At 42.5% G+C, this 25,384-nt stretch overlaps 1 protein-coding gene across 1 annotated transcript; it reads left to right on the forward strand.

Moving 5' to 3' along the window:
• Window positions 1-2,276: 2,276 nt before the first annotated feature.
• Window positions 2,277-25,185, forward strand: tspan4b (tetraspanin 4b). Its single transcript, XM_063471058.1, has 8 exons — window positions 2,277-2,630; window positions 6,031-6,100; window positions 6,269-6,460; window positions 6,595-6,669; window positions 14,810-14,905; window positions 22,622-22,735; window positions 24,514-24,597; window positions 25,078-25,185. The coding sequence occupies exons 1-8, from the start codon at window positions 2,623-2,625 to the stop codon at window positions 25,144-25,146; spliced, it is 708 nt and encodes a 235-aa protein (XP_063327128.1). The 5' UTR covers window positions 2,277-2,622; the 3' UTR covers window positions 25,147-25,185.
• Window positions 25,186-25,384: the final 199 nt, after the last annotated feature.

A 25,384-nucleotide genomic window follows, 5' to 3' on the forward strand; every position in this document is an offset into this window, starting at 1 on the left:
TCAGGAAACCTGGGAAACCCACAGATCATTGGAACTATGCCGCGTAACCGCTTCCAAGACATCATGCAACACCAACGCTTTGATGACAGGTCCACCCGCAGTGATCGAGCAAAGACTGATAAGTTCGCTGCAATTTCCAGTGTGGGGATCATTTGTCACCAACTGCATCACGTGCTACAACCCTGGTCTACATATCACCGTTGATGAACAGCTCTTCCCATCAAAGACTCGGTGCTGTTTCCTGCAGTGTATTGCAAGTAGACCTGACAAGTTTGGGATCAAGTTTTGGGTGGCCTGCGACCTAAAATCCAAGTACATTTGCAATGTCCTCCCATATCTTGGCAAGGACCCCAATCGTCCCAGTGGGGAGAGACTGTCTGAAAATGTAGTGATGAGGCTGATGGAACCATTCCTTGACAAGGGCAGAAATGTTACCACGGACAATTTCTTCACATCGCTTTCACTTGCGCAAAAACGTCTTAGATGGAAAACCACCATCCTTGGCACAGTCAACAAGATTCGCCGGGAAATTCCTCAATCCGCTAGATACACAAATCGCAATGAATTCACCACTCAGGTAGGCTGCAGGTCTTTTGTGGTTCTATGTTCATGTGTTTCATTGTGTGTAAAAGTGCTATGGAAATAACAATTTATCTTATTTCTTAGGTGTTTTCAACCACTGCTGCCACGCTGACGGCGTATGCGGCCAAACGGAAGAAGACAGTCTATATTCTTAGCAGCATGCACAGCGTGGTTCAGACTGATAACACCACCAAAAGGAAGCCAAACACTGTCACCCTTTACAACACCACAAAGTGTGGCGTGGATGTGATGGACCAGATGGTGCGGGAGTACACGGTCCGCAGAGGAACACGGCGCTGGCCAGTTGCCGTGTTCTATAACATGATTGACATGGCAGCACTGAATGCACATGTGCTGTATCAAGCATGCACCGGGACGCAGGAAAGACGGGTGGACTTCCTGGTGGAGCTTGCAAAAGAGTTGGCTAACTCTCATTTGGCTGGGAAGAAGGCAAGAAAAGAACAGTTGCTTCGGACACAACCCTCCACACCTAGCCCTGGAAAAAGAGCCACGTGTCAGGTCAAACACAAATGCAAGAACAATCATGCCACTGTGCGATGTGTTCACTGCTACAGATACACATGTGGTAAATGCAGACTACAGATACCATGGCAGTGCCAGGATTGTGAGTGATTGAAATGTACTCACTCACTTATTATCTGTAAATATGTGTACAAATGGTTGTTTTTGTAGAAATTTTTTTTGTTTTGTTTTTTTTTTGTACTGTTTTTATCAATAAATCTTTTGGAGATTTATTTTCCTGGATGATTGAGAATGCATCAAGACGAACACAAAATGAAGTTCACAGCTTTAGCAGTTCCCCCTCCCCACACACAAACAAAGAGGCAGTTGGCAGTTAGAAATCAGCAATCATTCACACACCCCCACTCCCCTCCACAATTCTCAGGTAACGACCCAATTTACATATGAATTGATGCTAACAGACTAGCCAAGTTAGCTTCCACTTGGCTGACAGAGGGTTAGAAAAGCCTGGGACTTCTAGTGTTAAAAAGATGCTGTTAACAAGTGAAAATCCAGAAGATTTCAGGGCTGGACTAAGCCACCAATATTTCAAGATCTTAGCATTGCCCCGGCCTCACAGCAAGAAGGTCCTGATTCATAACTTGACCGGGGACTGGATGGATTCTAGTGTCCATTTCCTCTGGGTACTCCAGCTTTTTCACATTCCAAAACATATATATTTATTTATTTATTATTCTGTGCTAGACTACAGAATAAATTGTTGTATAAATGTATGGTAAACATGTTATTTGTATGTTTTGAGACAGTAAGATGAGAAAAGCATTCTATAAATGCAAGTACATTATTTACTGTTCATAGCTTGACAATAACAAGAAATATGTAATATCACCTGAAGAGCAACAGAGGAACCGAAATACTCAGGAGTGACATGTGAAAAACAAAGAAAATGGTTCTTTTGTCAGAAATCCTTTATGTTTAGACATGTCTGCAGTTATCTGAAGTAAAGCAACTTGCTCAGGATATTTTGTATGCTTGTGTTTGTACCTAGGTGTTCTTAAATGTGTAGTGACCAAAAATTTCTTAAACCGAGAAAAAAAGACAGAATAAGCAGGCCACATTAGACTTTAGAGGCTGTGGCCTGGAGGAGGGATAAGTAATGTGATAAACTGTGAAGGGGGAGGGACATAGAGCACAGTCCACAACCATCTGGAAACAGGGAGAGAGGGAGGGAGAAGCAGAGAGGAAGAGAAAGAGTGGGACAGGCACAGACGAAGGTCTGTTAGAAAAAAGGAACAAAAGAGTGGCATAAAGAACTTTAATATGAAAATTTTAAAGTCCGACGGAGGAGCATGAAAAATGAACGTTAACATGGTCTAGAGAAGAGAAGAGAAGAGAAGAGAAGAGAAGAGAAGAGAAGAGAAGAGAAGAAACTGAAAAGGCTGTTTGCTCTAGGAAAGACATCTGAAAAGGAAAACCAAGTAAAGATCCAAGTCAGGAGCTGAAGGAGCCTGGAACAGGAGCGTCACAAAGACCAGAGATTTTAAAGATTTGAACCACATGCTAAGGTAAAGTATGTACAGAAATGCTACACTATCAAAAGTATTAGTTAAATACAATATGTCCCTCCCTATATTTTAAAACTCTATTTTGGTGTTTGCTTCCCCCTCCTACCTTCAAGATTTTCACTTATTTAAAGACATAAAGGAATAAAGATGGCTGTGTTGAGGATAGGAGTGAAGAGCTCGAGGATAAATGCGAAAATATAACTGTATTTCTGGATCTTGATAATGTTTAAAATATGTTTAAAATAAATGTGCCAAACATTTTTGCTTTGGTGAAGCTATTCTGCTTTTGGACACAGCTGGTAACTCTTAAACTCTAAAAATGTTTCTGTGTTCTACCAACAGAAAATTGGTAGAAACCACTGTTTCTATTAGATGGATATACTTCTTTGCCACATTTTTACTGAAAATAGGCCAGGGTGGGACTAGCCTGACAAGAAAAATTACATAATGTGTCAAGTGCCTTATATGAAGGTATTACTTTTATTAATATACATAAGTTTTGGCAGACTAAACAAACTGTACTGAATGAAAATCTCATTATCTGAGATAATAATTTCTCTGTATTATTTATTTACATTTTATGATTAAGTTTGAGGGCTTCATCTTCCATCACCTGTTTTTATGTCTGTTCTGTGAACTTGCAAAAGTAAATTATGTGCAAATTTCCCCAAATCTCCTACACACAAATTAATGATCCGTTGATCAGACTGTTGTGACCTGGGAAAATCAGGTGCTAAAACAAAGGTAAGAAATGCAGTCAGGAATGTAAGATACTGTTATAAATATTTGCCCCATATTTTGGAAATTTGTGTTGCAAGATTTAATATATCATTATTAATAATGATAATGCAGTGGGTGTGGATCAGTGGTGACAAATTAATTAAAACCAGAAATCACAATAAATCAGAAATAAAAGAAGACTACTAATTTTCAGTTTGCACACACAAGTAAACATGCAACACTCAATGGACAAAGAAATAGTCTTGAGTCATTGCTAATGTCATATTAGCTTGTTATTAACAATAAATCTTATATTACTTCATATAAATTTCTTTGACAGTTTGAATTCCTAAATACCATTGCTACATTTGAGGCATCCTGGATAATTCTTTCATATAACTTTGGGTTAGTCTGTTTTCCAGCTCATTCCCCACACTAATGACTGAAACATGGTTTCCTCGGAATTTTATGTTGTTATAAAATAAAAACAAACTCTGGGCCCTGGGCTCTGTGACTCACAAAGGCATGTAAAATATCTTGAGTATTGTAACTGGGTCTAGTGAGTAGGGGAGGGAACTTCCTTCCTGTTGGAAACTTCCTGTGTGGAGTCAGTAGTCCGTGGCACAATCTAAGTGTTTATAAATGAAGACTTTCCCACTAAGGTTGGGTTTCAAGCAAGTCAAATTCAAGAACCTTTCAAGTATTGTTAAAAAGTGCTCCAATGCTCTATGATGTGCTAGTTAACAATTTTGCTAGGCAAGCAAAAGGTTGCTGGCTCGATACCAGCCAAAAACGCAAGTCCTCTCTGAGGTTCCGTCAGAAAAAGCATCCAGTGGTAAACCCTGCCAAAACAAAACTACCTGCTACAGTGAGCCATTATGGCATCGGAGGAGTAGAAGTTAGGGGAGGGGAGCAAATAAGATAAAATAAAGAGTGTGTGATGCTGTGAAATTGCGAGGTTTGAGATTTACAAAACTGCTGAGCCGGCTGCCAGATTATACTCTAAACTAGTGAAATTATGACTTTAATTTAAACAAACATCTGTCAGCAAACTTAAATCAAACATACAACCACTAACGATATCACCACGCAGAATGGAGGAACTCGAAGGTTCCTCCACGGATATTTTGAGCAGCACGTCACGGAGAAATCCGCCGGACCAACATAAATATAACTGATACTGAGGACCTACTCACAACTGACATTCAGATACGTGAGTCCACAAACAAAAAGCTATTAACTCTAAACGCGGACAAGAAATCCCTAAAACAGATTCACAACATGTAAACAAGACGTATGCGAGACACTGATTTTCTCTGGAATCCCGGCCAGATAACCCCCGAAACGTGGATTGGAAACTTCATGCAGTCTCGTCTCAGAGCCTGATCTCATCATCGCTAAGTTTGAACATTTCCAGTTTAAAGAACTTGTTAAAAGCAAACAGTGTGAATTAAAAGGAATATCTTTTGGTATGAACGACCAGTTTCGTAGGGAAATCAACAACAGACATAAAGTAATTTTGCCCATTCTAAAACGACACAGACAGAAGGGCAAACACGCCTCTCTTGTTGTGGATAACTGTTACATTGACGGACAGTTGTTACAGGATCCCACTACCACCCCTATGGCTTGTCTGAATGGACAAATAGACAAAATGATCAAAACCATATAGCAAAATTATAATCCTTAGATTAAGAGGATGGATGGAAAGTTATTAATCTCCGGGTCTCTTCTACAGAGTGTCTTTTGTCCTGTCTTCCTCCCCTCATCTGTTCCCACTATTGCCAAAGTACTTGCTCATAGGGGGCCATCTGATACTCTCTGTTCTCTGTATTACTGTAGAGGCCTTGGCTTACAATACAAAGATCCTTCAAGCAACTGTTGTGATTTGGAAAAATAAAATTGAAGTGAGTCATTAAAAAGACAGATATTTAAAGATATTTTATATATATATATATAGAGAGAGATTTTTTTGGCAAATGTGAGTCAAGCCTTTTTGGTCCTTTTCCATCAGCAGTAGTTTTTGCCATAGGAACTCTCTCATGGAGGCCACTTTTTGCCCAGCTTTTAACCGAGTCCTAAACACTGACCTTAAATGAGGCAGGTTCTTTAGATGTTGTGATGGGATCTTCGAGTACTTTTTGGTGGGCTGGAGTAGGGCTCATAATTTCTTAAGCAAATTTTTCTACCTGGGTATATTGACAGTGTAGTGAAAAAGAAACAGATTTTTAAATACACATTCACTTTCACTCTTCAACTCTTTTTACTTCAGCTTTTTCCCCAATAATGCTTTAGATTTTTGTTTCTTTTTGGGAGACAGATGAGTGCAAGTGGTCTGAGCAGAACTCTATGATAGAAAGTTGGCAGAGGTGGAACAGGCTTTCACAAAATATTTTGCTTTTTAAGGATAGTATTCTGAATGGCTTCAGCACTGTTGGTTAGACATAGAAAGTGTGCCAAACTTAACTTACTCTTTTGACACAGATCCCTCACTTTATAAGACACCCAAAACACTGCACAACAAACCATGAAAGATTATTAATTTATATTTAACTGTGTTTTTCAGAACAAACAATGTACTGGATATTTCACATAGGCTAAAAAAACAAATAACTGAAATTGATCGGACAAATATTGTTAAAAGATCTCTCTTTGTCCTATTTCCCTCTCTCTTTTCCAGGATGCCAGTGTCACAGGGCTGTTTATGTGTTGTCAAGTATTTGATGTTTGTCTTTAATCTCATCTTCTGGGTTAGTATTTGCAGAATTTTTAATTGATTCCTAAGTTGGCTTTGTGTTTAATTTAAGATTTCTTTGTGGTCTCTACCAATTTAGTGTTGTATGCTGCATTCATTCACTCACACTGTGTTCCACTCTGTACTAAATTTTGGCTGTGTTAACATTACATTTCCTGAGAAGCTAGGAGGATGTGGCCTGTTTGGAGTTGGAGTCTGGCTGTCCTTCACGCAGTCAGAGTTTTCCTCTCTTCCACTTTCATTTCCGTCTCTCTCAGCTGCCAATCTGCTGCTAGTTGCTGGTGGTATTACTATGATAACAGGCTTTCTGGGTTGTCTTGGAGCGCTTAAGGAGCAGCGTTGTCTATTGTTTACGGTAAGACTTCATCCACATGTAATAAAGGTACCTTATGTTGAGAAATTCTAATCTTAGTGTGAAAACATATTAGTGGGGTAAGCCACCCTTGAATAAATCGCTTCACCCTCCAACTGCTCTTATCTTCTCTGCAGTTCTTTTTGATCCTGTTACTCCTGGTCCTGACAGAAGTGACTCTCGTTTTAGTTATCCACATTTTTCATGACCAGGTAAGCTCACTCTCTACAAGGTTCAATTTTTCATTTATTTTTCTTTATTTTCATTTTAAGGTGCTCCAGAACAATTAAAAAAAAATCAAAGTGTCAGTTGTGCAAGGACATGAAGAGGTTTAGTTGGACAGATGAGGATCATAGAGACAGGGTGAGATGGGAGCAAATGTTCTGTTTGGGAGGCCACTAAAAGGAGCAGTTGAAAAAGAAAAAGAAGCAGAGTTGCTGCAGTGCAATGTACACAGTAAGGAATGTGAAAATATGTAATGATCCCATAGTTAAATTTGAGAAGACTCATTAGAAAAGGCTAAATTAGGAAGAAAAAAAGAAGAAAAATTAACAATTGGGAATTAGCACTTCTAAGAATCAAACCAGCGTATTTTAGTTAATTTAGTTATTTTCTTTAAAAGTTAAATATCTTAGAAAATAATATATTCAAAACTTCATAAAGCATAAAAATAAATCTATGAAAGGGGCAAGTGCCTATACATTTTCTTTTTACTTGGGAGCAATGGGAGCATTTCATGGTTCAGTAGCTGTCCCAAAGCTGCTTGGGTATGCCGGCTGAAAGTGTCAGGGACTCATCCACCAACCTTTTTGTTGGTAAACGACCTGTTCTGTGACGTAAACTGCATTTTTTTGTGTCGTCATATATATACACACACACACACACACACACATATATATATATATATATACATGTATATATATAAACAATAAAATACTTCTGACAGTCTGACAGCCACTGAAAGGAATCTCTGCCACTGAAGGAGCTGCTCAGTGCTGTCAGAGTCTCATGCATGGGGTGGGAGATGTTGTCCAACAGGGATGACAGCTTAGCCACCATTCTCCTGTCACTCACCACCTCCACTGGGTCCAGAGGGCATCCTAGAACAGAGCTGGCCCTTCGGATCAGCCTGTTCAGTCTCTTCCTGTCCCCAGCAGAGATGCTGGTGCCCCAGCAGACCACATCGTAAAAAAATGTCTGAGGCCACCACAGAGTCACAGAAGGTCTTCAGGAGTGGGCCCTTCACTCCAAAAGACCTGAGCCTCCTCAGCAGGTACAGCCTGCTCTGCCCTTTCCTGTAGAGGGCGTCTGAATTGTGAATCCAGTCCAGTTTATTGTTCAGATGAAAAGGTACCTGTAGCTGTCCACAGCCTCAATGTCCATACCTTGGATGTTCAGTGGTTGCAGTGGATAATGTTTGTGCCTGCAGAAGTCTACCACCAGCTCCTTCATTTTTCTAGTGTTGATCTGCTGGCACCAGTCCACAAAGCCTTGGGTCAGTTCTCTGTACTCCTTGTCGTCCCCATCAGTGATGAGGCCGACTATTGCAGAATCCTTAGAGAACTTCTGCAGGAAGCACTGGGTGAAGTTGTGGGAGAAGTCTGCAGTGTAGATGGTGAAGAGGAATGGAGCCAGAACCGTTCCCTGTGGGGCCCCCGCTCTGCAGAAGACCCTGTCCGACACACAGTCCTGAGTTCTGGTCCGTGTGGTCCGTTGGTGAGGTAGTCCAGTATCCATGTTGTGAGTTGATGGTCCACTCCTGAGTTCTCCAGCTTGTCCTTCAGGACTGTGGGAAGAATGGTGTTAAAGGCACTGGAGAAATCAAAGAACATGATTCTCACAGTGCTCCCAGCGGTCTCCAGGTGAGAGAGGGAACAATGTAGGAGGTGAATGACGGCATCATCCACTCCAGCTCCTGCTGGTAGGCAAACTTAAGTGAGTCCAGTGATGAGTTCACCAGGGGCTGAAGCTGAGCCAGGACCAGCCGCTCCAGGGTCTTCATCATGTGGGATGTCAGAGCCACCGGCCTGTAGCTGTTGAGGTCCTTTGGACGTGGAGTCTTTGGCACTGGTACCACACAATTGGTTTTCCAGAGCTGTGGAACTCTCCCCAGCCCCACTTTCTTCAATCCTCCTCAGTTGCCTTCTAACCCGGATGGTTGAGTGAGAGACATGCTGGAGACGTGTGTTGGATGTGTACTGGATGCTGTGGTTGGGGGTGGGGAGTAGTGACCAGGGTATGTGGGGGAGGTGTGAAGTGTCTGAGGTGTCAAAGGTGGAACAGCAGCAGTGGGGGTGAGTGAGTCTGCAGCCGATGTTGGAGACTGCATCCTGGATGAATAGAATAGAATAGAATTCAACTCATGTCACAAGTACAAGGCAACGAAATGGAGTTTGCATCCATCCAGAAAGTGCTTTGGAAATAATATAGATATATTACAAAATATGGATCTATTATAGGTATGTTACAATGTACACGGTATGAAGGTATGTTATGAATATGCTATAACTATAAGTATGCACAGGCTGTAGTGAGTGTACAAGCTATGTACAGGTTATGAACAGGATATAAATATGGTTAAAAATATGAAACTATACAGATTGCAGATATACAATTGTGAGTATTAATAAACAGTTATAAACAGTTGTAAAACTATAATTATTGTATTGTACAGAATGATTGTCTATACAGCATTTACAGTAGTGTAGTTTAGATCAGTGAGATATGTGGATAATTTCTACAGTAGTTATATAAAGTGCTAGTGGTTGTAATTGGTGGTTCAGTCCATGTTATTATTGTGTGTATGAGGGTACAGTTATTAATCAAACCTGTTAAAGAAATGATTCGGTTCATTTGCCCACCTCGCATCCCCCATGGGCAGAAGGTGTTAATCTTTGTGCCCCAAGATGATTCCAAGGCATCTCCAGACTTCTTTAACATGAACTGATCAGTCCTTTCAGCTCTCTCTGCACCCCTTTCAGCTCCTCCCTGTCTCCAAATTTGAAAGCCCTCCTCTTCTGCTTGAGGACGGCTTTTATTTCTTGGGTAATCCATGGTTTGTTGTTGGAGAAGCAACACAAGGTCCTAGATAAGTTAATGTAGGCTGTAACGAAGGTCACAAGGCTGTCACTGTCCTTCCCGCGGTCGTCACAAAGCACCTCCCACACAGTAGAGTCAAAACAGTCTTTTAGAGCCTCTTCGCTCAGTGTAAATTTGTTGTCACCTCAAAAAAACTCAACATGCAGCCATTGATGTCTAAATCACTAGCAACAAAAGCGAGTACACCCCTAAGTGAAAAAGTCCAAACTGTACCCAAAGTGTCAATATTTTGTGTGGCTACCATTATTTTCCAACACTGCCTTAACCCTGTGGCCATGGAGTTCACTAGAGCTTCACAAGGTGCCACTGGAAACTTCTTCCACTCCTCCATGATGAAATCATGGAGCTGGTGGATGTTAGAGACTTTGCACTCCTCCACCTTCTATTTGAGGATGCCCCACAGATGCTCAATAGGGTTTAAGTCTGGAGACATGCTTGCGCCTGAGACCTGGTAACGCTAATGAGTCACATGACACCAGGAAGAGAAAATGGCTGATTGGGCACAATTTGGACATTTTCACCTCGAGGTGTACTCACTTTTGTTGCCATCGGCAAGTAGGCAATAATGGCTGTGTGTTGAGTTATTTAGAGGGGACAGCAAACTTACACTGTTATACAATCTGTAAACTGACTACTTTACATTATATCAAAGTAAGGGGTGTACTCACTTTTGTGAGATACTTAGCCCTGCGACAGACTGGCGGCCTGTCGCCCTAAGACAGCTGGGATAGGCTCCATATATATATATATATATATATATATATATACATATATATATATGTATATATACAGTCAGGTCCATAAATATTGGGACATCGACACAATTCTAACATTTTTGGCTCCATACACCACCACAATGGATTCCAAATGAAACGAACAAGACATGCTTTAACTGCAGAGTGTCAGCTTTTATTTGAGGGTATTTACATTCAAATCAGGTGAACGGTGTAGGAATTACAACAGTTTGCAAATGTGCCTCCCACTTCTTGAGGGACCAAAAGTAATGGGACAGAATAAGAACCATAAATCAAACATTCATTTTTTAATACTTGGTTGCAAATCCTTTACAGTCAATCACAGCCTGAAGTCTGGAACACATAGACATCCCCAGACGCCGGGTTTCATCCCTGGTGATGCTCTGCCAGGCCTCTACTGCAGCAGTCTTCAGTTCCTGCTTGTTCTTGGGGCATTTTCCCTTCAGTTTTGTCTTCAGCAAGTGAAATACATGCTCAATCGGATTCAGGTCAGGTGATTGACTTGGCCATTGCAAAACAGTCCACTTCTTTCCCTTCAAAAACTCTTTGGTTGCTTTTGCAGTATGCTTTGGGTCGTTGTCCACCTGCACTGTGAAGCGCCGTCCAATGAGTTTTGAAGCATTTGTCTGAATATGAGCAGATAATATTGCACGAAACACTTCAGAATTCATTGTGCTGCTTTTGTCAGCAGTCACATCATCAATAAATACAAGAGAACCAGTTCCACTGACAGCCATACATGCCCACGCCATGACACTTCCACCACAATGCTTCACTGATGAGGTGGTATGCTTAGGATCATGAGCAGTTCCTTTCCTTCTCCATACTCTTCTCTTCCCATCACTCTGGTACAAGTTGATGTTGGTCTCATCTGTCCATAGGATGTTGTTCCAGAACTGCGACGGCTTTTTCAGATGTCGTTTGGCAAACTCTAATCTGGCCTGCCTGTTTTTGGGGCTCACCAAAGGTTTACATCTTGTGGTGAACCCTCTGTATTCACACTGGTGGAGTCTTCTCTTGATTGTTGACTCTGACGCACATACACCTACCTCCTAGAGAGTGTTCTTGATCTGGCCAACTGTTGTGAAGGGTGTTTTCTTCACCAGGGAAAGGATTCTTTGGTCATCCACCACAGTTGTGTTCCGTGGTCTTCCTAGTCTTTTGGTGTTGCTGAGCTCACCAGTGCGTTCCTTCTTTTTGGGAATGTTCTAAACAGTTGTTTTGGCCACGCCTGATGTTTTTGCTCTCTCTCTGATGGGTTTGTTTTGTTTTTTCAGCCTAATGATGGCTTGCTTCACTGGTAGTGACAGCTCTTTGGATCTCATCCTGGCAGTTGACAGCAACAGGTTCAAAAAGCAAACAGCACACTTGAAATGAACTCTGGACCTTTTATTTGTTCATTGTAATTGGGGTAATGAGGGAATAACACACACCTGGCCATGGAACAGCTGAGAAGCCAATTGTCCCATTACTTTTGGTCCCTTAAGAAGTGGGAGGCACATATACAAACTGTCATAATTCCTATACTGTTCACCTGATTTGGATGTAAATACCCTCAAATAAAAGCTGACAGTCTGCAGTTAAAGCACATCTTGTTCGTTTCATTTGGAATCCATTGTGGTGGTGTATAGAGCCAAAAATGTTAGAATTGTGTCGATGTCCCAATATTTATGGACCTGACTGTATATACATATATATATATATACACATATATATATATATACACATATATATATATACATATATATACATATATATACATATATATACATATATATACATATACATATATATATATATACATATACATATACATATACATATATATATATATATACATATACATATACATATACATATATATACATACATATACATATATATACATACATATACATACATACATATACATACATATACATATATATACATATATATACATATATATACATATATATACATATATATACATATATACACATATATACACATATATACATATATATACATATATATACATATATACATATATATACATATATACATATATATACATATATATACATATATATACATATATATACATATATACATATATATACATATATACATATATACATACATATATATACACATATACATACACATATATATATACATATATATACATACATATATACATACATATATACATATACATATACATATATACATATACATATACACATATATATATATACATATACATACACATATACATACACACATACATATACACATACACATATATATATATATATATATATATATATTTATTAGGGGTGCAACGATACACAAAATTCACGGTTCGGTTCGGTTCGATACTTTGGTGTCACGGTTCGATATTTTTTCGATACAAAAAAATGTTCATGCCTTTTTAATTTGTCATTTATTAAAATTATAAATATATATTTTAACTCAAAAGTACAGTTTTTAAATTTAATGTTGCTGAAATGACAAAGTAATAAAAAAATAAATATCTGATGGAGCAATCCCTCATCTTTGGAAAAGAAAGTTTATTACAGAGAAATGGCTCTTTCCAAAATAAAAGCTATACTATACGCTTCTTCTGGGGTATATTCTCAGCAGCATATTAAACATATCAGGACCCCATAAGGAGAATCATGTGCTAACGGCTGTCTAAATGACTCGGGTAAAGTCTGTAGCATGCGTGCTTGTTGTTTTTGTCTGCTTCCACTTGTCTTTGCACTAGGATGATGTCGGAGTAAATGTGCAGTCATATTCATTGTGTTCCCACTAGTGCTGTCCGCGTTAATCTGAAATGACGTTAACGCCACAACACGGCAAATCTCCGTTAACGAGCTACCGCGGATCGCCCCATGCATGGGGCTGGACAGCGTCAACACGTTAACGAGCAAACTGCACTAAAGCACTAGTTCCCACCCATGTAATTGAACACTGCGTGGCACATCCGACATACTGTTTTACTTTTGTCCATGACGCGCTTACCTTCAGGGTCATACTTCACATGAAGACCAAAATAGTTCCAAAGGCCAGATCTGAATGAGGGTGGGGGAGGTTCAATTTACCATGTTGCAACGAGCTAAGCTTCTGTCTTGCTAGCTTGCGCTGCGCTCAGTGGATCTGCGCTCGACAGTGCAGCCTAGGCGGAGTAGTCGAACGCAGATCCACTGGGCTCTCAACACAGACAGCATCGTCAGAAGAAAAGTTGATAAAATAAATTAAAAATCTTGTATTGATCGATACACATGCGTACCGAACCGAAAGCACTGTATCGAACGGTTCAATATCGATACGAGTATCGTTGCACCCCTAATATATATATATATATATATATATATATATATATATATATATTGAACCGTTCGATACAGTGCTTTCGGTTCGGTACGCATGTGTATCGAACAATACAAAATTTTTTATTTATTTTATCAACTTTTCTTCTGACGATGCTGTCTGTGTTGAGCGCTCAGTGGATCTGCGTTCGACTACTCCGCCTAGGCTGCACTGTCGAGCGCAGATCCACTGAGCGCAGCGCAAGCTAGCAAGACAGAAGCTAAGCTCGTTGCAACATGGCAACTGCCTCAACGCTACCCGAAGTTGAACCTCCCCCACCCTCATTCAGATCTGGCGTTTGGAACTATCTTGGTCTTCATGTGAAGTATGACCCTGATGGTAAGCGTGTCATGGACAAAAGTAAAACAGTATGTCGGATGTGCCACGCAATGCTCAATTGGTGGGAACTAGTGCGTTAGCGCAGTTAGCTTGTTAACGTGTTGTCGCCGTCCAGCCCCATGCACGGGGCGATCCGCGGTAACTCGTTAACGGAGATTTGCCACGTTATGGCGTTAATGTCATTTTAACGAGATTAACGCTGACAGCGCTAGTGGGAACACAATGAATATGACTGCACATTTACTTCGACATCATCCTAGTGCAAAGACAAGTGGAAGCAGACAAAAACAACAAGCACGCATGCTACAAACTTTACCCGAGTCATTTAGACAGCCCTTAGCACATGATTCTCCTTATGGGGACCTGATATGTTTAATATGCTGCTTAGAGTATACCCCAGAAGAAGCCTATAGTATAGCTTTTATTTTGGAAAGAACCATTTCTCTGTAATAAACTCTCTTTTCCAAAGATGAGGGATTTCTTCATCAGATATTTATTTTTTTATTACTTTGTCGTTTCAGCAACATTAAATTTAAAAACTGTACTTTTGAGTTAAAAATATATATTTATAATTTTAATAAATGACAAATTAAAAAGGCATGAACATTTTTTTGTATCGAAAAAATATCGAACTGTGACACCAAAGTATTGAACCGAACCGTGAATTTTGTGTATCGTTGCACCCCTAATATATATATATATATATATGGAGGCACCAGTCTGTCTATATTATATATTATATATACAGTTGATTTTTGTATGATTAATTGAATCTTTGCTTCTTTCACTGTCTTTTTGTCAGCTGGATTCAAAAGCACAAAAAGAATTAAAGGAAGATATGAAGATGTATGAATCAGATCCTGGCCTTAAGAATTCCTGGGACAATGTCCAGAAAATGGTGAGCATTTTTACTGAACAGCACATGAAAATAGAATAATCCTCTTTTCAACAGAATAACGGATATACTGTGTAGCCTGGGAAATTAGTTGCCACATAGGACACAATAACAGGGGTTCTTGCAGCATTTTAATGGCATACAGATAAGATACAAAAAGGAAAAATCACAAAACATCCAATAAAAAAATATGCACTGAAAATACAACAGTGGCTCTGGCTACAGACAACAACAAACAGAGGAACAAATTAATACCAAGCCAAAACCACCAAATGATTGCAAAATGACTGCAGGTGTAGCCGCTAAACTGGTGACCTAAATCTTCGCCACCACGTCTATATACATACAAGCATAAGGGGAGAGAGTGAATCAGCGCTCGGAGTACGGACACTGGGCCGGCTTGAAACACACCATTTATTTTTTTAGAAGAACAGCCAGAATCACAAGTATGAGTTAAAATCCCCACTATACAATAAAAAAATAAATGTTCACAACCCGCTAAAAGCCCTGCCGGCAGAGATAAATATACAATAAAAAATCAAAGCTAAATGAATGTCCTTTTTATATGATAAAACCTTCCCCCCCCCAAAAGTCCTCTATTCCCAGTGTCCAACCACACGCACTCGGGCAAATGTTCCTTAACTGAAAGTGACAGAAGGGGAGCTCCTCTTCCAGGATGGGGAAATCTCGCCAACAGAAGGCCAGGGAGGAGGCTCCTATCCCCACCTGGCAGCGCGTGACCGTGCAGTCCAGCACTCTCCGCACCCGCACACGGCTTCCCTCGTAGCCCGGCCCTGAAACAATAAAACACGGGGCAGCAATGTTGTCGGCACAGCCACTGTTACCCTTCCCCGGCAAAGCCACGCCTAGCGCCCAACAGTGGGAAAGCGATACTCACGGATGCAGGCAGAGGCATCCCCTCTGCCCTACTGTGGATTTCACACGTCGCCTCCCACTGTTGCTATTCTGTCCGTCAGAACTGAATCGCCGGGTTATGCTGGCCGCTCGCCGGAAGTCTCGTGACGCCTCACAGGCAGGCCGGTCCTTCTATACAGGTGCTCGTCTGCACACGTTCGGTTTCCTGCTCCCCGCTTTCCGTGTGTCTCTCCTCTCTTTTCTTTGCGCTCACTACCTCCCTTAAGTCCGTTTGGCGGCCAATAGGCCACCTCGGGGGCACGCCCGACCTCACAGGTGCACGCAATTATCTGTCCAATCCACAGTGGAATAAAAAAAAGAATACTGTACAGCAACACAAAACACACAGTATAAATCTGGGGATAAAATCATGCAATAAGAATTCCAATAAACAATCATGCGATAGCACTATAACAATAAAACATGCAAATAAAATCACTATGTAGCAACACACAGTCTGATTCAAAACAAAATATAAAAACACAATTTTCCACTGTGTGACATCCCCCCACATTTTACCTGTGACAGTCCCTGTCACCCTACTCAAGCAACCTGTAACGGGCAGGTGGCCGACCAAAATTAGGCCTTGTTGAGCGCCGCACCTCTGACAACTCTCCCGTCTGCTGGGCTGGAGCGCTGGGCACAAAACCATAAAATGGAGGCTGAACTAGCATCTCTCCCTCAAGGCTGACTCCCTGCCCCTCTGGGTGATAGTCTGCTGCAGGGGTAATGCACAACTTTAGTGCATTCCGATGGAGGACTTTCTCCCCCCACCCCCCCCACCCCACCCCCCCTTTCTCCGGCTGCACCCTATACACTACACCTGTATTGCCAACTTCTTCCACTACCACATATGGCTCTGAGCTCCAACCTGGGTGCAACTTGCCTGTTCCTATCCCTTATCCAGACTCTCTCGCCTGGCACCAATGGCAGGGCCCGTGCACTTCGGTCATAAGCCCTCTTCTTTTGGGTGGCTGCGGCCCTCATCTTCTTCCTAGCCATCTCATAGGCAAAAGATAGTTTCTGGTGGTGGTCCTTAACCCACCCTCCCAGGTCGTGGCATGGGGATTCCCGCTCAATACCTAGGTTTAAATCCACCGGCTGTCTCAAATGCCGCCCAAACATCAGGTACGACGGCGCATACCCTGTGGCACTATGGACAGTATTATTGTATGCTTGTAAGAGCTCTGGGAGATATTCTGGCAACCTCTGTTGTCTCTCTGACTCTAGGGAACGCAGCATGTGCAGCAATGTCTGGTTCATCCTCTCAACCCCGCCATTTCCAGCCGGATGGTATGGGGTGGTCTTGCTTTTTGTAATGGGGCTCTAGGCCTATTTCTATCTCGCAGGCTACACGCAGCGCACCCTAGCTGGAATTCGCGCACCTCCTCTTCCATGCTGGGCCAATAAAAGAAGCGACGTATCCTGGACAGTGTCTTTTCCACTCCTGCATGCGCCGCTGCCTCATGATACTTCTCCCACACCTCCTTGTGTCTCTCTGCAGGACATAGGATCTGAAGGTACATTTCGTTAGTGTTAGGGTCCCTTACCTCTCTGCACAGCGTACCCTCACAAACCTGCAGCCTTCTCCATTGGTGTAATAACTTCTGTACAGGGCTAGGCAGGGATCTCCTCGTTGGTGCATCCGGGGGGACTCCCCGTTCCACATACTCCCTCAGGATGCGCAGATCCATGTCCTTTTCCTGCGCCTCCTTCCAGTCATTCATCTGCGGCACCAGCCCCTGTGGATCCCGACATGACGCACTCGTTGTGTTTATGTAGGCTGTTTGGCAGTCTGTGGGAAACCTGGAGAGAGCATCAGCATTAGCATTCTCTCTTCCGGCCCTGTACTTAACCTCGAAGTCAAAGGATGCCAGCTGCGCCACCCAGCGTTGCTCTGTTGCCCCAAGTCTAGCATTCTGTAAGTGGGCCACGGGATTGTTGTCGGTATACACGACAAACTTGGCACCTGTCAAGTAGTCCTTGAACTTCTCAGTAATTGCCCATTTTAGAGCTAAAAGTTCCAGTTTGAAGGAACTATAGTTTTTGTCATTTCGCTCGGTGGGGTGTAGGCTCCTGCTGGCATATGCAATCACCCGTTCCTTGCCATCTTGCACCTGAGCTAACACAGCACCTAAGCCTTGATTGCTGGCATCAGTATAAAGTGCAAAGGGCTCCAGGAAATCTGCATAAGCCAGAATAGGGGGCTCGGTAAGAGCACGTTTCAAACTGTCAAAGGCTTCCTGACATTCAGCAGACCACTGGACCTGCATGCTCGACCTGCTAGAAATTCCCACGAGCAGAGCATTTAAAGGTTGAGCCAACCTAGCAAACCCTGGGACGAATTGCCTGTAATAACCTGCCAGGCCAAGGAAGGCTCTGACCTGACGGGTGGTAGAGGGAACAGGCCAGTTCTGGACAGCTTGAATTTTCTCAGGGTCCGGTCTTACCCCTTGTTGGTCGACAAGATGCCCCAGAAACTTCACCTGACGGTGAAACAGCTTACATTTGTCCAGCCTCAGCTTCAGCCCATGTTGCCACAGCTTCTGCAGGACATTCTCCAACTGCTGTAGATGAGTAGAGAAGTCAGGTGAGTAGATTATTATATCATCCAGATATACCAAAACAGATTCAGAAAGGTGACTACTTAGACACCGCTGCATCAGGCGCTGGAAGGTGGCAGGGGCATTACAGAGTCCAAAAGGCATGCGATCAAACTCAAACAAACCCAGCGGGGTGGTAAATGCAGTTTTCTCTCGATCCTTAGGATCCATTTCTACCTGCCAGTATCCACTGGCAAGATCCAGTGTGGAAAACCACTCAGCTCTGGTCAGACATGTTAAAGTCTCTTCAATTCGGGGGAGTGGGAACGCATCTTTATGAGTTACTGCGTTTAATTTTCTGTAGTCTACACAAAATCGCCAACTGCCATCCTTTTTCCTCACCAACACAATGGGGGCTGCCCAGGGACTGCTACTCTCCCGAATGACACCTTTTTTCAGCATATCTGCTAGAAGTATCTTAATCTCCTTGTACATCAGTGGTGGTAAGGGGCGATATTTTTGTTTAATGGGTGGTGCATCACCTGTGTGGATCTGGTGTTGGACCAAATCAGTTCTTCCGTAATCCTCCTCATTCACAGCAAACACCTTTCGCCACCTCTGCAGCAGTGTCTGGAGCTCGGCCTTCTGCTGGGGGGTCAAGTCTATGCCGTTAATCAGTTGACTCACCTCCTCTTCAGGGATCACAGGCTCTTCGGGCCCAGCTGCTTCAACTACGCCCACCTCGATCACACCATCGGATCCCATTGTCAGGCTAAGATCACTGTCCCCCTCCACATCCGACTCCTCCACCTGATACAACTGTCCCATTTTCTGGTAGCGTCCTATAGTCACTTCATATGGATTAGGGTTACAGACCCGGATAGGGAGCCTCCCTCCTTTGACTACTGACAGGGTTCGGGCTACCCCCCAGGGTCCAGCATCAGGTAATGCTTCCACTAGTGCCAAGCGTTCTGTCCCACCCTTACCTTTACACGTCCGGCCCCAGACTACCACTTCACAGTTCGGGGGCACCTTGACTCCTCTGCGGCTAGCAGGTCGAACATAGCCTAAAAAGCCATCAGTCTTGGTGGTAGCAGTCTGTTGACAGACAGCAAACGCCTCTTTCCATGCTCTGCAGGACTTCAGCTTTTGAGGGTGAAAAGCAGACTTGCCTTTGGCAAAAACATCATTCCAGCATGCACTAATAACATTCATACCAATAATTAAAGGGTGCGTGGAACAGTCATTTCTCACAACCACAACCCCTTTTCCTGGTATCTCCACCCCTTCTACCTCAAAATCCATAACCGCATAGCCTGAGTATGGTATCTCAAGTCCATTGGCGGCCTTTAAGGCGAACAACAGGGGTGTGTCAGTTTTATTCACTTCAGGGAAATGGAGATCCATTACCTGCTGTTGCACCAGTGTAACCTGAGAGCCTGTGTCTAATAATCTGGTCATTTTAACTCCTCCCATACACACCTCAATAAGTGGACATTCTCCCACAAAAGCTGTACTGGCCCCCTGATTGTTTGAAATGTTCCTTGTCCCCACCGCCTGGGCCTCCGCAGTGGGGTTTATTAGTTTAAAGGTGGTTGCTGATCTAGTGTGCCTGGACAGAATCTGGCAATATGCCCAGCTTGTTTACAACGATGGCAAATGGGTTCTCCCTCTCGGGTCCAGTTATTAGCATACCCAGAGTGCTTTGGCTTAAACCTTGATTTATTAAAAGCTGAGCCGGCTGGGCTTTGCTGTGGCAATAGCGGTTTAATCTCACTAACAACATCTTTGACAAGATCTCGCATTTGACCCTTGACATCCTCCATAATTTCTTTTTTAAATGTCTCTTTCCAGTCTGGTTCATAAGGTGGCTTAACACACCTGGACTCACCCACTGCCAAGCATGTAGTTTGCAATCCATGGTGTCCCAACTGTTCCTCCTCTAGGAGCAACGCCTCCCGATGGACTGTTGCAAAATCCTCTTCTGGATGGTGACGCACGTAGGCTCGCAGGGTTTGCGACAACGGGCCCTCCCGCAGGCCCAACAGCATCTGTTCCTGTAAACACTTTTCAGTAGGTGCTTGATTTGGATTGCGCTGTTGTAGCCTGCAGTACAACTCCCTCAACCTTAAGGTAAAAGATTTTACCAACTCATTTGGTTTTTGTATACAGCTAAAAAACTGCGACCTCAGAACCGCTAGGGAGGTATTGTCACCATATAAAGAATCTAGATATGTGAATATTTTCCTAATCTGGTTCTTCTAACACGCTTACTTGACGCTTTGCCTCACCGCTTAAAGCCCCAATTAAAATTTCTACTTTCCGGGCCTCAGCTATTTCTTGAGCATTCAATAAACCTTGTATTTGTTCTTTCCAGTCTCCATATGAAACATCTGCTTCAGGACCCTTATAGTTTGGTACCCAAGGGGCACCCGGATACACTGGCATCATCATCTCTATATCTGCACTCCAGGTGCTGAACACTGCTCCCCAAACTTGTATCCTGTCGACAAACGCCAAAATTATGTAGCCGCTAAACTGGTGACCTAAATCTTCGCCACCACGTCTATATACATACAAGCATAAGGGGAGAGAGTGAATCAGCGCTCGGAGTACGGACACTGGGCCGGCTTGAAACACACCATTTATTTTTTTAGAAGAACAGCCAGAATCACAAGTATGAGTTAAAATCCCCACTATACAATAAAAAAATAAATGTTCACAACCCGCTAAAAGCCCTGCCGGCAGAGATAAATATACAATAAAAAATCAAAGCTAAATGAATGTCCTTTTTATATGATAAAACCTTCCCCCCCCCAAAAGTCCTCTATTCCCAGTGTCCAACCACACGCACTCGGGCAAATGTTCCTTAACTGAAAGTGACAGAAGGGGAGCTCCTCTTCCAGGATGGGGAAATCTCGCCAGCAGAAGGCCAGGGAGGAGGCTCCTATCCCCACCTGGCAGCGCGTGACCGTGCAGTCCAGCACTCTCCGCACCCGCACACGGCTTCCCTCGTAGCCCGGCCCTGAAACAATAAAACACGGGCCAGCAACGTTGTCGGCACAGCCACTGTTACCCTTCCCCGGCAAAGCCACGCCTAGCGCCCAACAGTGGGAAAGCGATACTCACGGATGCAGGCAGAGGCGTCCCCTCTGCCCTACTGTGGATTTCACACGTCGCCTCCCACTGTTGCTGTTCTGTCCGTCAGAACTGAATCGCCGGGTTATGCTGGCCGCTCGCCGGAAGTCTCGTGACGCCTCACAGGCAGGCCGGTCCTTCTATACAGGTGCTCGTCTGCACACGTTCGGTTTCCTGCTCCCCGCTTTCCGTGTGTCTCTCCTCTCTTTTCTTTGCGCTCACTACCTCCCTTAAGTCCGTTTGGCGGCCAATAGGCCACCTCGGGGGCACGCCCGACCTCACAGGTGCACGCAATTATCTGTCCAATCCACAGTGGAATAAAAAAAAGAATACTGTACAGCAACACAAAACACACAGTATAAATCTGGGGATAAAATCATGCAATAAGAATTTCAATAAACAATCATGCGATAGCACTATAACAATAAAACATGCAAATAAAATCACTATGTAGCAACACACAGTCTGATTCAAAACAAAATATAAAAACACAATTTTCCACTGTGTGACACAGGCACTTACACTACAGTTTCACTAGCTTCATGTCTGGACACACTGGAGATTGCAGACTCTGCGTCTTGCTACACATATAAGTTCATGGAGGTTTCTAGTCCGCGTGGAAGGTACTGACCACCATCAACAGCGACAAACACATGCACAGTCTTGTTAAATATTGCCTTAAATTTTTTAAAGTATTGACACAATAACGTCTCAACACATTACAGTCATATTTGCCTAGGACTGTATGAAGCAATTTCGCACCACAGTCTGCCATACATCTCCAGCTTGGTGCAGTCCAAACGCAACCCCAACTCAAAACAAACCTGACAAAACCATAGACCAAGATGCACTTCGCAAAATCTAGAAGTAGTAACTACTGTTCTTGGTGATGGTGCCACCTTGTGGTGGACGTTTGTCAGTTAAATGAACTTTACAGCCACAAATTATGAACATTAAAAAAACACAGATTCAAAATAAGTGACGAGACTATAGGCACCCTAATAACCCAAGAGAAAACTGTCAAGTCAAAAGGATCAACATGAGTTTACACGTGTAAATGTTAAACGTAGATTAAATATTTGGTATTACTGTCCTCTTTGCATCCTTTCATCTGCTCTTCCAGTTCAAGTGCTGTGGCGTAACCAACAAAACAGACTGGTATAACGTGCTGCAGGGAAAGCTACCCTTATCATGTTGCTCAGTTGGGACACAGACCTGTGTTGAAGGATGGACTGAGGTTTGTTGCTTTTTTAATTTTTTATTTTTTGGGGGGATAAACCTCTTTCCTACAGATCAATGAATGTATGTGTCACACATACTGCTTGAGCAACTGCATACTAAAGTCTTTGCATTTTTCAGAGCAGGATTTGCTAACAACTCTTAGTCTGGTAACTCCAACTTCAGGGAAACTCCAGATTTATGTTTCAGGAATTGTGTAGACTTCGACTCTGAGTCAGCAACCAGGGTAACAGACTCTGTGAACTAAACCTGAGGCTATGAAGCAAGATTTTGGCTTATCCGGGTAACTTTAGGGTTGGCCCGTGGTTTTCTGTGGTCAACTACAAAGTTGGTTCACTTCTTACCAGGGTAGATCACTATAATGCGGTAGATCTAACCAGCTCTGCTCCAGCTTAGGTTCCAGATTCAAGATCAAAAGATATGAAATCACCCTAAGCAAATCTCCAGAAAAAAGCGTCACAATTGCTGGAAGATCCCTTGGACCTCTGCGGGAAGAATAGCAGGTTCTTCAAAGTTTTCAAGTAATTGAAAACTCAACTGGCTTCTCTAAAAATGTAAAAGAACCCACCCACCACTTGACACTAGATCTTGTTTTAACATATGGCATAGAAACTGTTTATGTTTAAGAATATAATCCACCCACTGTTATCATCTTCAATGGCCTGTACCAGCACAGAGCAAAGCAGCTCCAACAGAGGTCGATTAATTTGTTAACAATTTTACCTCCTCACTACGTATGGCTCTGGATACTGTGGCTCCTGTGAAAAATAGAGCCTCAAATAGGAATTGGAGAGGAAGGAAGGAAGGAAGAGGAAATGGCATGTCACAAATTTAGAAGATCATCATTTAGCCTGGAGAAATAGTTTGCTGCTTTATAAGAAAGCCCTCCGTAAAGCTAGAACATCTTACTATTCATCACTGATTGAAGAAAATAAGAACAACGTTAGGTTTCTCCTCATATTTCCCCTATATTGGCTTTACTTCATTGGTTTCCTGTTAAATCCAGAATTGAATTCAAAATCTATTTGTATTTCTTCTTCAGTCACCTTTCTCACTCACTATGTGTTAATAGACCTCTCTGCATTGAATCATACCTGTTATTAATCTCTGGCTCTCTTGCACAGCATGTCTTTATCCTGTCTTCCTTCTCTCACCCAACCGGTTGCAGCATGGCCCCGCCCCTCCCTGAGCCTGGTTCTGCCGGAGGTTTCTTCCTGTTATAATGGAGTTTTTCCTTCCCACTGTCGCCAAATTGATTGCTGGGTTTTTCTCTGTATGTATCATTGTAGGGTCTACCTGGAGCTGAACGGAATTTGTGCCTGATCTTGCCTGAATTAAAAACGGATCACAGTTTGGATTTGACTTGCTGTTCAAACGGCAGCATAGGTTCTGATCCATAAGAGAGCCTGTGATATCTTCTGGTTGATCTGGCCAAATAACTGAGACTATTTAGGCAATTATTAAGTGGAAAATATGTTGAGACTCAGTTTCTGAATTCAGCCACCATTCTTTCTAACATGTTGTTTGATATTTAATGACCGAATCCTAATCTGTGAACAAATTTGCATCTAACATAGTGTCTTTTACCCTGATAACTGACCCAGTGTTGATGTTAATTCTCTGGAGCAGAAAACAGGAGTTTCACACATCTCAGGGTTTAGAAACTCAAAACTGCTAGCTAAACCTGCATCCTGGACTACAGCCCTGGCATTCTTCTTCGCTTTTCTTTCTATCTATAACTACTCTGCCTCAACTGTTTCCCCATGTCCTTTGCAGCCATGCTACCAGAAAGCAAGAAAGTGGCTGATAAAAAACATCACCTCTGTCCTGGTGTTTGGAGTGTGTATTGGTGTTGTGCAGGTAGACAATATTAATGTTTTCTACATAATATACATACATACTGTCCATAAACAAAATGTACATTTAAACTTAGTAACCGTTTTCCTACCCTTTAGGCTCATAAAACTTGAAATAACGTGTCTTTTGGTAATTATGTGTTGTAAGCTGTAGCTCACTTATTTGTACATTTACATTGAAAGGTGGTATAAATTCCAAAAGCTCAGATCATATATCAGCTATTAGGAATACTTGTGTTTAGTCTGAATTTCTGGATTCAGTTATTCATGCTGATTGCTTTTAACTGGTAGAAAGCATTTGCTTATACTCTGAGGATGTGAACATGGGCAGCTGAGGACAGTGCAGACAAGTAGTTCTTATTATACAACATCCTAGTCCACCTGGAGTCTGTGCATAGTTGGTGCATTTCTGTGTAGTTCCTGTCATATGTAGCGTTAATGACTTGTTGATTAATGACCTGTACATCTCCTCTTGTTTTGTCAGATTTTGGCCCTGGTGTTCTCCATGCTCATGTATTGTCAAATTCTTTCGGCCGAGAAGCACTTGGACTAACTGCAGAAAAGCTGTTCAACAGATGTCATGTGACGCCTATCAAACTCCTGAACTGAATTTCTAAAATCCATAATCCAGCCTGGAACATTCCACTGATTAATTTTGGCTCAGATTTTCAGTCATTACATTATTACATGGCTATTACTGTTAACACCGATTTACTTAGTTCTTCCACACCGTGCTGTACAAAGACATCTGTTAACTGGGATGTATTAATTAACCTAGTAATGACTATCAT

The sequence above is a fragment of the Pelmatolapia mariae genome, linkage group LG4 (assembly GCF_036321145.2).
Source record: "Pelmatolapia mariae isolate MD_Pm_ZW linkage group LG4, Pm_UMD_F_2, whole genome shotgun sequence".
NCBI classification, from domain to species: Eukaryota; Metazoa; Chordata; class Actinopteri; order Cichliformes; family Cichlidae; genus Pelmatolapia; species Pelmatolapia mariae.